Source organism: Macaca mulatta, chromosome 1, assembly GCF_049350105.2.
Source record: "Macaca mulatta isolate MMU2019108-1 chromosome 1, T2T-MMU8v2.0, whole genome shotgun sequence".
Lineage (NCBI taxonomy): Eukaryota > Metazoa > Chordata > Mammalia > Primates > Cercopithecidae > Macaca > Macaca mulatta.
In genome coordinates this window covers 220853612-220865011 of record NC_133406.1, presented here as the reverse complement: position 1 = coordinate 220865011, position 11400 = coordinate 220853612, and the positions used below count along the sequence as shown (strand labels likewise).

General features: G+C 49.8%; 1 protein-coding gene across 1 annotated transcript; it reads right to left on the bottom strand.

Moving 5' to 3' along the window:
* Positions 1-2758: 2758 nt before the first annotated feature.
* On the bottom strand, positions 2759-10042 carry PLA2G2D (phospholipase A2 group IID). Its single transcript, XM_001095528.4, has 4 exons — positions 9910-10042; positions 6444-6588; positions 5618-5724; positions 2759-4364 (listed from the first exon to the last, which is right to left on the bottom strand). Exons 1-4 carry the CDS (start codon positions 9995-9997, stop codon positions 4219-4221), a joined length of 486 nt encoding a protein of 161 aa, XP_001095528.2. The 5' UTR covers positions 9998-10042; the 3' UTR covers positions 2759-4218.
* Between the last annotated feature and the right edge of the window lie 1358 nt (positions 10043-11400).

The window sequence follows — 11400 nt, the reverse complement described above, 5'->3', positions numbered from 1 at the left end:
ATTGAACGCTGGTCCAGGACAAGAACTTGCAGCGTAGGACGTTCCAAGTCCTGCTGCCTGAGGTCCCACCTGTGCATCTAGCCTCCTAATCTAAATAAATCCCATGTCTTTGCCAGTCTGAGGTTCATTCATTCATTCATTCATTCATTCTTTCTTTCTTTCATAATTCATTTATTTGTTCCACAAATCCGTATTGATCACCTGCTACATATCAAGCCTGCCCTGGTGATAAGGTGGTCAGAAATGGGAGCACCCCAGGCACAGCTCAGCTCCTGGCCAAAGTGAGAACGGGTTGCAGTCCCTTGCTCCAGGCTTGCTCACCCAACACAAATTTCATCAGCTACCCAACCCCTCAGGGACACTGATCCTGTTCCCTCTTGGGGGTAAATAAATCCTAAGGAATCTAAACCAAGCAGTCTCATCCCACTGTCTTGGGTAACCTCTGGGTTAGGGGAGCCTCTCCTGCAGGGAAGTCTGCTGGGTGGTGCTGGGGGACTTATTAAAAGGACACAGGGAGCTGGGTGCAGTGGCTCACATCTGTAATCCCAGCACTTTGGGAGGCCGAGGCAGGCGGATCATGAGGTCAGGAGATTGAGATCATCCTGGCTAACACGGTGAAACCCCATCTCTACTAAAAATACAAAAAAAGTTAGCCGGGCGTGGTGGTGGGTGCCTGTAGTCCCAGCTACTCAGGAAGCTGAGGCAGGAGAATGGCGTGAACCCAGGAGGCGGAGCTTGCAGTGAGCCGAGACTGCGCCACTGCACTCCAGCCTGGGCGACAAAGCGAGACTCCGTCTCAAAAAAAAAAAAAAAAAAGAAAAAAGAAAAAGAAGACACAGGAAGAGAGGAAGACACAGCGTCTCCTTGGCTGGATGCTGTCACATCCCGCCCTGCAGGCTGGCATCATGGTTGCCAGCTTGGAGCTGTGAGGGGAGTCACCCAGAGGGCAAAGCCAACACACAAAGGGTGGCTTGCCAGGAGCAGGAAGGAAATCAGGCCCTGATGATATCAAGCGCTGAAGAGCCAGACTTGGAACCACCTCCTCTCTGATCGTCTCATCATGTGAGATCATAAATGCCCGCATTGTTTCAGCCCACTGAGTCACAGTTTTTAGCTGGAAGCTTCTTAACCAATATAAACGTGATGTGGCGAGGGAGTGGAGCCAGAAGAGGCTGGGGCGAAGCTGTGGCTCTGTCTTTCTCGGGTTGTGTGATCTCAGGAGGACCCTTAATTATGAAACGGGGATCATAATGGCTAAGTCGGCCCACATTAATATTAAGAGAGATGTTACTGCAAAGCCATAGAGAGCTATTGGGCCAAATTTGGTAAACAAATAAGAGTTGTCAGCTCCCAATGGAGTCTCTTGAATAAATGGACATTATGCATCCAATGTCCCTGGGAGAAGACTTGGTGGGGAAGGAGGAGGACACTTTCTCCTCCTGATTTCTCTTGGGGGGTGACTTTAGATCTGGTCACTACGAAATAACAACAGTAACCATGCTGTTAACATTTAAAGTTAACACCCTGTGCCAGGTGCCTGCTGTGCTAAGAATTTAATCTACACTAATCTTATTTAATTCAAACACAAATACCTTCTTATTTTCTTCTTTTTAAAAGATTTTCAGTCGAGTGCAGTGGCTCAAGACTGTAATGCCAACACGTTGGGAGGCCAAGGCAGGAGGATCACTTGAGCCCAGGAATTTGAGGCCAGCCTAGACAACATAGTGAGGCTCCACCTCTACAAAAAATACACAAATTACCCAGGCATTCAGGTGCCTGGCTACTCAGGAGGCTGGGGCAGGAGGATCACTGGAGCCATGGAGGTCGAGGCTGCCATGAGCCACGATTGTGCTGCTGCATTCCAGCCTGGGCAACAGAGCAAGACCCTGTCTCAACAACAACAACAACAACAACAACAACAAATTCATATTTTTTGTAGAGATGAGGTCTGTGTTGCCCAGGTTGGTCTCTTCTTATTTTCATTTATACTTTACAAGTAGAGAATGTTTACTCCTGTAAGGTACATGGTTAGTCACTGATGTAAGTGGAATTTTTTTTTTAAACCTAGACTTTATTTTATTTTATTTTATTTTATTTTTTGAGACACAGTGTCACTCTGTTGCCCAGGCTGGAGTGCAGTGTTGCGACCTTGGCTCTCTGCAACCTCTGCCTCCCGGGTTGAAGTGATTTTCCTGCCTCAGTCTCCCGAGTAGCTGGGATTACAGGCGCCCGCCACGAAGGCTGGCTAATTTTTGTATTTTTAGTAAAGACGAGGTTTTGCCATGTTGGGCAGGCTGGTCTTGAACTCCTGACCTCAGGTGATCCGCCTGCCTCAGCCTCCCTAAGTGCTGGGATTATAGGTATGAGCCGTCACGCCCGGCCTAGACTTTATACGGCAGTTTTAGGTTCACAGCAAAATTGAGAAGGTACGGAGATTTCCCTACCCCATTCCCCCACACAGGCACAGCTGCCCCCACGGGTATCCCCACACAGAGTGGTGCATAGAACTGGAATTTGAACCCGGTGCCCACAGTCCTTCATTCCTATGACACCACCTCACATGAGTCACCACATCTCGGAACTGCTCAGTCAGCTGAGGCACAGGTAGTGCCACCGGCCCAGAGTGTGGGTGAAGGCAGGTGCCTCAGCCCCCTGGCTGGAAACAGCTAACCACACACAAATGGCAGATTGGGAGTCCTCACAGGAAAAAGTTGTCCCTCTGCAGTCTCTTTAGAAGCAGAGCCTTAGACAAGGATTCTTGTGCAAACGCTTTACTGAGGGACTACTTTCTGGAGAAACCTGTGAGGGAACCAGGAAAACTGAATAGGCCATGGGGTCCGACCAAGCAGAGAGGTGGTTCCAGGAGAGGCCTGGCCTCAGCCCGATCCCAGGAGGAATTCAAGAGTGTCGTTCCGCCCAGACAATCCTGCACAGAGGCAGGAGAGCTGGCAGTTGTACCCTCCATAGTGTCAGACTCTCCTGGCCATGAGTGACAGGTGGCCTCTTGGTGGGAGAGGTGGGGCGAGGGGCAGGCAGCTCCCTGTATACCAGGGCAACATTTAAGAGAAGGAGGCAGATTGGAGCAGTTGGCTGCCAACACCTGGCCTCACTCAGGGAGAGGGGCCTTGGGCCTGGAGGGGATCTGGGTGGGGTACCCACACCATCTGCTACAACTTCTGTGTATCCATTATGGGCTTGCTCCATTCACAGGCATGACTTGAGCACCCAGTATGTGGGGAAACAGGGAAACAGAGATGGCACAGACATGGCCTCCATCCTTCAGGGCTCCAGTTTCGTTGGGGGAGATCAGAGAAGTTCCATTTGCCACTGTAGGACAAGCTTGGTAAGTGGCAGAGCCGTGAAGCATTGTGGGAGCTTGGAGGAGAGAGCGAGCCTTTGCAGTCAGGGAGGAGGAGTCAGCCCGGGGAGACTTCCAGAAAGTAGCCCTTTGACCCCGAGGAGGTGGGGATCAGTCGTGATGAAAGTAATAGCCATTCGGTAGCCCCTTGTAATTCACCCTGAGCCGATGCCTGGAGTCAGGAGAAAGTACTCAAGGCTCTGGTGCCCGGAGCCATACGAGCTGGCGGCTTTGTCTAGCGCTTCACCCAAGAGGGATTTACGGAGCTCCTTGGTTCTGAGTGCTGCTTTGGGCACCAGTGATGCAACTGAGTTTAAGACAGGCATGGCCTCCACCTGCAGGGACTTCAGAGCTTGCCTGGGGAGAGGGTCACACGGCCGGACTGTGCGGGGTCCCCAACGCCTATGAGAGGCTTTATCTTAGGACAGTGGAGGGCCTTGAGATTTTAAGAGAGAGAGTCACATGGGCAGAAAAATCAATATTGCCCTTAAAAGTGGCTGCTCCGGTTGTAGCTCCGAGACTATATTGGAGGGGGTGAGAAAGGATCGGGGAGACAGCAGGTGGGGGACATCGGCAGACCTCTCCCCCCACCCCGATGCTTTGGTCCAAACACCATCTCTGAGGGCTCCCTTGCTTGGGCTTCTCCCAAGATTCCCATCCACCCCAGAGGACACAGCTGCTGCCTCAACTGGGAGGATTCGGAAAGCTTCAGAAGGTTAGAAGGCACTGGTAGGGGGTTCCGGGGGAGGCTGGGACTACCTCCCCACGGAGTGTTTGAAAAGCCAGGCTGGTTCAGGTTAGATACTGATGCGGGGATGCCGGAGCTCCATGCTGAGGAACAGGGTAGAGGCTGTGGACTTCTAGCACCCAGGGGTCTGCCCCTGGCAGCGGGGCCGCCAGTAGAAACGCAGTCGCTTCTTGTAGGTGTCCAGGTTACGCTTCAGGCAGAAGGCCACCTCCTTGTCACAGGCACACAGCTGCTGCTCACACCAGCTTCCCTTGTCAGCTGTGGGCGGAGGAGTGGGAGCTCTGTGTCTGTCCTTTCCCAAGACAGAGCCAGGTATGGGTCTAGCAGCCTCTGAAGGCAGTGCAGTTCCTACTCAGTTGTGGAGGTACCAGTGCCAGCAGCCTCGATTCTAACTGCATGACCTTGGCCACGTACCATGACCTCCCTGTGTGCCATTGCACCTTCAATTATTTATCCACCCATTCATTAAATAATTATTGAGCACCTACCGTGTCTTGGCAGGAGAGGACTTAATGATAGGGACATGGGAGGGGGCAGGTATTAGAGCATCATAGGGAGGAATAAACAACTATGCAAAGTGAAAGTGAGGAACCACGCAGGGCTAGGAGATCAGAAAACAGGGTGGAAGAGCCTTTTGAGCTGAGATCAGAAGGGTCTGCTCTTCCTGGAGGAAGCTGCGGTTGGGGAGTGGGGGTGGTAACAGTCTATGCAAAGACTCCATGCAGGAGGGATCACAGTTTCATTATCTGTGCAGTGGGGATAATAGTAAGAGCTGCCTAGGGGGCTGCTATGAGAGTTAAAGTAAGAAGACAAGGCACTTAGCCTATAGTAAGTGCTCAATAAATGTTGGATATTATTGTTACTATTATTATGAATTCAGCCCTCAATGAACAGCGGCTGCTGTGATGAAACCTGTCGATTCCCAGCCCTGAGGACCTGCTACATTTCTATGCTTGTGATGCTGGAAAGGATGCAGGGGCCAGGTGCCCCGGGTTCCAGCCCAGGCTCTGTCAATTGGAGGCAGACACTTCCCCACTGTAGTTTTGGTTTCCTGGCCTGTACAATGGAGATAATCAGGGTTTTGCTGATCTTCGACAGGCTGCCGGAGTGACTCCATGTGGTGATGAAGAAAGGAATAGCCAATCGGTAGCCCTGTGTAATTTATTGTGGCAAGCATCCTGTGAGGCCCATTCTGTCTGTCTCATTTTAGTTCTTGCGATAACTTAATGGGGGTAGATTACAGATGACGATACTGAGGTTCAGGGAGGTTAAGCAATGTGGTCACCAAGCTGGTTGGTAGTGGGCCTGAATTCCAGGAGCTAAAGTGGTCAAACCTCCCATAGGCCCTCTCCATACCACCATACCCATTCTTGCCTCTTCACAGCCCAACTGCAGCCAGTGAGCACACGTAAAAAAAACAGAGAGGTCAAGTAGCTGTACTGTGAAGGCAGTGGGGGCCAGAACTCGCTTCCTGGGGTCTCCAGCTCCAGCCCTGAGGTCTGGGTACTCACAGCAGTGGATGTCCCCGTGGGAAAAGCTGTATCTGTAATGGTCCGTGTGGATGCAGCATCCGTGGGTCTTCAGGTGGTCGTAGCAGCAGTCATGGGTCTGGCAGCACCTGCAGCAGACGGGGTACACAGCTGCATGGGTCCCCAGCCTACTGGGGTCTCTGGCTGCTCCCCCACCGGAGAAGAACCCGTGTCCCCACCTGGGAAGAGTCAAGGCCTGCAGGGCTGCAGTCTTCCTTAAGATCATGATGACTAACATTTTTTGAGCGATTCCTACGTGCCAGACACTTGCTTTATCTATGCATTCTCTCTTAATCCTTAAAACCACCATGGGATGGAGGTACTCATACTACCCCCTCTTCAGAGATGAAGAAACTGAGACTCAGGGAGGTCGAGACACTTGCCCAAGGTCACACAGCCTGTAAGTGGCAGATCGGGGCAGTGTCCCCAGGCCTGGCTGGCTCTCACCGCTCCTCTAGCTGACTCCCAGGGTGGTTATGAAGATCAAATGAGATAACGGCAAAAAAGGCGGTTGGTGGCTGGGCTTTAAAACCATTGTCCATTGCAGTGGGGAGTGAACGTGGGCATTGCCACTAGAGTAGGGGATGGGAGTGCAAGGGGGTGTCTGGCCTTCAGGGACCCTGGGGAACCTTCCGGAAGGCAAGCTGCAGGAGGGCTTGGACCATATTGGCACTCAGCAGTTTCTAGCACATAGTAGATGCTCAACAAAATGGATTCAACTCAGCTAAATGAATAGGTGGGTGGAGAGAAAAGCAGAGTCCTGGAGTCGGGGGCAGGATAGGATTGCCATCCCTGGGAAAGGCGTTACCAGTCCGTGGCATCTTTGGGCTGGCCTCTGCCACCTGGTCCGCAGTAACAGCCGTAGGGCCAGTAGAAGAAAAGGGGCATTTTCCCAGTCACTTGCTTGACCATCTTGTTCAGGCTCAGGATCCCGCCCTGGATTGGAATCACACCTGCCAAGCAGCCCAGCAACCAGGAGAGGAGAGGAGATGAATTTCAGGGCCACGCCAGTGGGCACAGGACAGCACTCTGCTCTGCCCAGACCAAATGAGTGACCTCAAATAATAATGATAATAAAATGACATCTACTACCGCTATTAAAAATACAGTGACAGGCCAGGCACAGTGGCTCACACCTGTAATCCCAGCACTTTGGGAGACAAAGTCTCGCTCTGTTGCCCAGGCTGGAATGCAGTGGCACGATCTCGGCTTTGAAAGGCCAAGGTGGGCAGATTGCTTGAACCCAGGAGTTTGAGACTAGCTTGGGAAACATGGTGACACCCTGTCTCTACAAAAAATACAAAAATTAACTGGGGGTGGTGGTGGACACCTGTCGTCTCAGCTACATGGGAGGCTGAGGTGGGAGGGTCACCTTAGCTCAGGGAGGTGGAGGCTGCAGTGAGCCGAGACTGTACCACTGCACTCCAGCCTGGGCAACAGAGTGAGACTTTGTCTCAAGGGAAAAAAATGACAATTACTGAGTGCTTACTATAGGTCTTCTTGTGTACTGATTTCTCAACTCCATCTGGCTAGATAATTACTGTTAAATAAATACACTTTTTATTTTGGAATAATTCTAGATGTACAGAAAAGTTGCAAAGATAGAAAGTTCCTGTATACCCCTCAGTCAATTTCCTCAAACGTTATCATCTTACTTGTGATTCACTTGTTAAAACCAACATTGGTACAATGAATATTATTTTTAATCCCCATTTTACAGATGAGCGGATTGAGGCTCAGTAACTTGCTCAAAGTCTTAGCGGCTGGTAAATGGAGCCAGAATTCATCACTTAAAACAGTCTGGTTTCATTCTCTGTCTCTGGGCGTTGATTTCCCACTCCACAACAGGAAGAATAATCCCAACTCACCCTTCTTATCTCCAGTCCCTACAAAAATCTGAGTCTGTAATAAAGAGAGTGTGTGGGTCTCCTGGGAGGCAGCATGATTTAGAAATCAATACTTTTCATGGATAATTTTATTTCACTCTAATAAATGCTGGTTAGAATTGATAGTCAGGGTAATTTATTTTACTGGAAGAGAGGAATGCATTATGCTGAGTTAGGAGAAATAAAATATATTAAGTCCATGAATTCAAGTGGGAGGTTGGGAGAAACAGATGACAGAAAGGAAGGGAACTGTGCCTGTGTGCAACTCCAAGAGATGATTCGAGAATGCAGGCAGCACACGTCCAGACAGAGCCCAGAGTCTCAGGGAGACTGGGCTGCGCAGCCAATCTTCGAGTGAGCCTAGTTATGGAACCTGCACCCAACCTCAGGCAAATGAAGTCAACAGTACACTGTGGGTGAGCCCCACATTGGGGGCCGCTGGGGTGGGAAGGGTGGTTGGGAGGGACTCATGCAGTGGACAAAGAGTGAGACTACACGCAGTGGCCTTGGGCTGCAACTGAAAGTGACTGGGCCATTGTGTCCCCAGTGTGTCCCCTTGATGTGTGGGAGTCCATGTTGCCATGCCTGTTTGACATGGTGGCTCTAGCCGTTAAGACATGTACAAGAGAAGCTTCGCTAAGCTTTGGCTGCACTGGTGAAGGATCCCAGGCCCTCTGGAATGGTACACAATCCATCAGAGATTCCTAGATTCCATGATAAGGAACCCAACTGTAAACAGAGAGTCCACCTTGCAGATCAACCAAAGCCCCGCGTTCAGAATCTTACCTTTTTTAGGGTATCTCCGTCCTCTTTTTTTTTTCCCCCCTAAATCTAGCCCTTTCCATCTGGGCTCAGAAATACATGAACTGAACTCACGCCTGAATGATGCAGCTCTTTCTTGCCATGTGAGAAATACATTCAGCTTTGAAATACATTCAGAATGCTTTCGGGTGGTCTTACTTGTCATAATTTTAAGGTGAGGAGGACCCAGCCCGAGAAGCAGGGCTGGAGCTGTGGCTGGGGAGGTGTTGGTGAACTGGCTTCGCTTGTCAGCAGTTCTTGCCCGGGTAGCTTTTCTCACCCTTGGCTGCCACTGACGGGGATGAAGCTCCTTCTCCCAAGGGATGGGCACAGTGGGCAGGAGGAGGTACCACTGCCATCTTTCATGCATGGGCCATGTGTGAAGCTATTATTTACGCTTACTCAACACTTAGTATCTGTTTTCTCATTAGAGTCCTTCTAACAGTCCCACCAAGCAGGTTATGCCCATTTTATAGATGAGGATATTGAAAGGTGGGGCGATTTGGCTAGTCACACTGCCAAGAGATGGCCGGGCCAGCATTTGACTGCAGGTTCATCTGTATATTTGATCTCTACAGTGTCTTCCCTCTTTACATGTGACAGATGAATTTTTGCAGCTCGATTGCGAATTTCCTAATGGTTTTTGCTGTAATCCTGGAGACATGTTCCTCTAGAGAATTTTGGAGTCCCAAGATAATATAAAACTATATTTTGAAATGCAAGTCCTTTCCAAAATCACAATTTTGAGTTGGATTAAGGACAAAAAAGGCCAATTTGCTAGCAACTGCGTTTTATATTTGGTCTGCTTAAGATCAAATGGATTGGCCGAGCGCGGTGGCTCAAGCCTGTAATCCCAGTACTTTGGGAGGCCGAGGCGGGCGGATCACAAGGTCAGGAGATGGAGACCATCCTGGCTAACACCGTGAAACCCCGTCTCTACTAAAACAAATACAAAAAACTAGCCGGGCGTGGTGGCGGGCGCCTGTAGTCCCAGCTACTCAGGAGACTGAGGCAGGAGAATGGCGTGAACCCGGGGGGCGGAGCTTGCAGTGAGCCGAGATCGCGCCACAGCACTCCAGCCTGGGGCACAGAGCAAGACTCCGTCTCAAAAAAAAAAAAAAAAAAAAACATCAAATGGAAACTGCCCCACCCTTCACCGAAGGTCCAGGGAACCCTCTTCCCAGGTTCAAGGAAGAGCATGAACATGAAACGGCTCTAAAAACATGGAGTGCTATGCATTTGCACAGGTTTTTCTTATTCAGTGGGAGAGGCAGGGGTGAAGTGACCTGTGTCCAAAGCGTCATGATCATGGGCCCAGCAGGCCCCAGTTCTGGATTTCCAGTTTGGACCTTCACAGCAGTCCAGAGACGTGCAGTGCAGCTTGGCCACCCAGAGCTCTCTGGCTGAAGCTACCATGCTAGGAGACTGGCGGCCACTGAAGGCTCTTTGCAGAGGGGCAGAAGGATTGGGGAGTGGGGACCAGGGTCCTGGGGATCAGAGCAGCAGCCCCCCAATCCAGGAAAGAGAGTGCAGGGGTGCACTGTCCTCCCTCTTCCCTTCCCAGCATGAGTCCCATCTGCGACTCACCAGCCATCACCACCAGCCCACACAGCAGGGCAAGTTGCATGATCCCAGCAGACAGCAGTGGAGGCAGCTGCTGGAAGTCTCTTGCCATGCGGGCTGCCCCCTTATATCAGATGCACCCCACCCAGGCTTGCCCAGCCCTCCCTCCCAACCCTCCCTCCCAGCCCTCACTCTCATGGAGGAAACACATGCTTCTTTCACTTCCACTTTTCTGGCACTGGGGAGTTTTTGTTTAGCATATTTTTTTCCCTATTTATTTTATTTTATTTTATTTATTTATTTATATTCATATATATGTATATTTTGAGATAGGGTCTCACTCTGTCACTCAGGCTGGAGTGCAGTAGAATGATCATAGCTCACTGTAGCTCGAGCTCCTGGGCTCAGGCAATCCTTCTGCCTCAGCTTTCCAAGAGGCTGAGACCACAGGTGTGTGCCAATATGCCTGGCAATTTTTTTCTTTTTCTTTTCTTTTTTGTTTTTTTAGACAATACTATGTTGCCCAGGCTGCTTTCGAATTCCTGGCCTCAAGCAATCATCAACCTCCCAAAGTGCTGGGATTACAGGTGTGAGCACCATGCCTTGGCTTCCCTTCCACGCCCTTTTTGATAAAAGAAACATACACTCAGTGTAGAAGATTTGGAAAACCTAAATAATAAACTTAAAATCACCTATAAACCTATTAAGCACCACTGACATTTTGGTGTACGTCCTTCTGTGGTCCCATTGCTGCCTGTCTCTCTTTCTGTCTCTCTCTCTCTTCATACTTTTCCCTAACCAAATTAGGAAAATGTTATACATGCAGTGCTTCGTAGCCTATTTTTTCATTTGCCGATATAACTTGCACATATTTCTATGTTATTAAATATTCCTCTCTAGTAACATTGTGAAAGGCAGGTTCCTGGCCAGGCAAGGTGGCTCATGCCTGTAATCCTAGCACTTTGGGAGCCTGATGCAGGTGGATCACGAGGTCAGGAGTTCAAGACCAGCCTGGCCAAGATGGTGAAACCCCATCTCTACTAAAAAATACAAAAATTAGCCAGGCGTGGTGGCAAGCACCTGTAATCCCAGCTACTCGGGAGACTGAGGCAGAAACTTACTTGAACTCAGGAGACAGAAGTTGCAGTGAGCCAAGATTGTGCTACTGCACTCCAGCCTGGGTGACAAGCAAGACTCCATCTCAAAAAAAAAAAAAAGGGCAGGTTCCTATTTCATTATACTGTTATATATATTATTATACTGCTATACCATTTATCTAATGAAGCTCCAATGATGGATATATGGGTGGCTTCTGATTTTTTCAAATAATCTATACTGTACAGTGAAAGAAGACCAAATTTCAGTCAGTTCATGTCCAGAATTGCTTCCACAGGATCTACTCCTAATGTGGACTCACTGAGTCAAAGCACACACACAATTTGAAGGCAGGCAATTGATGTGTGTTGACAACTTACCCTGCAGAAGGTCTGCCCCAGTTTACACGTGAGAATCTTA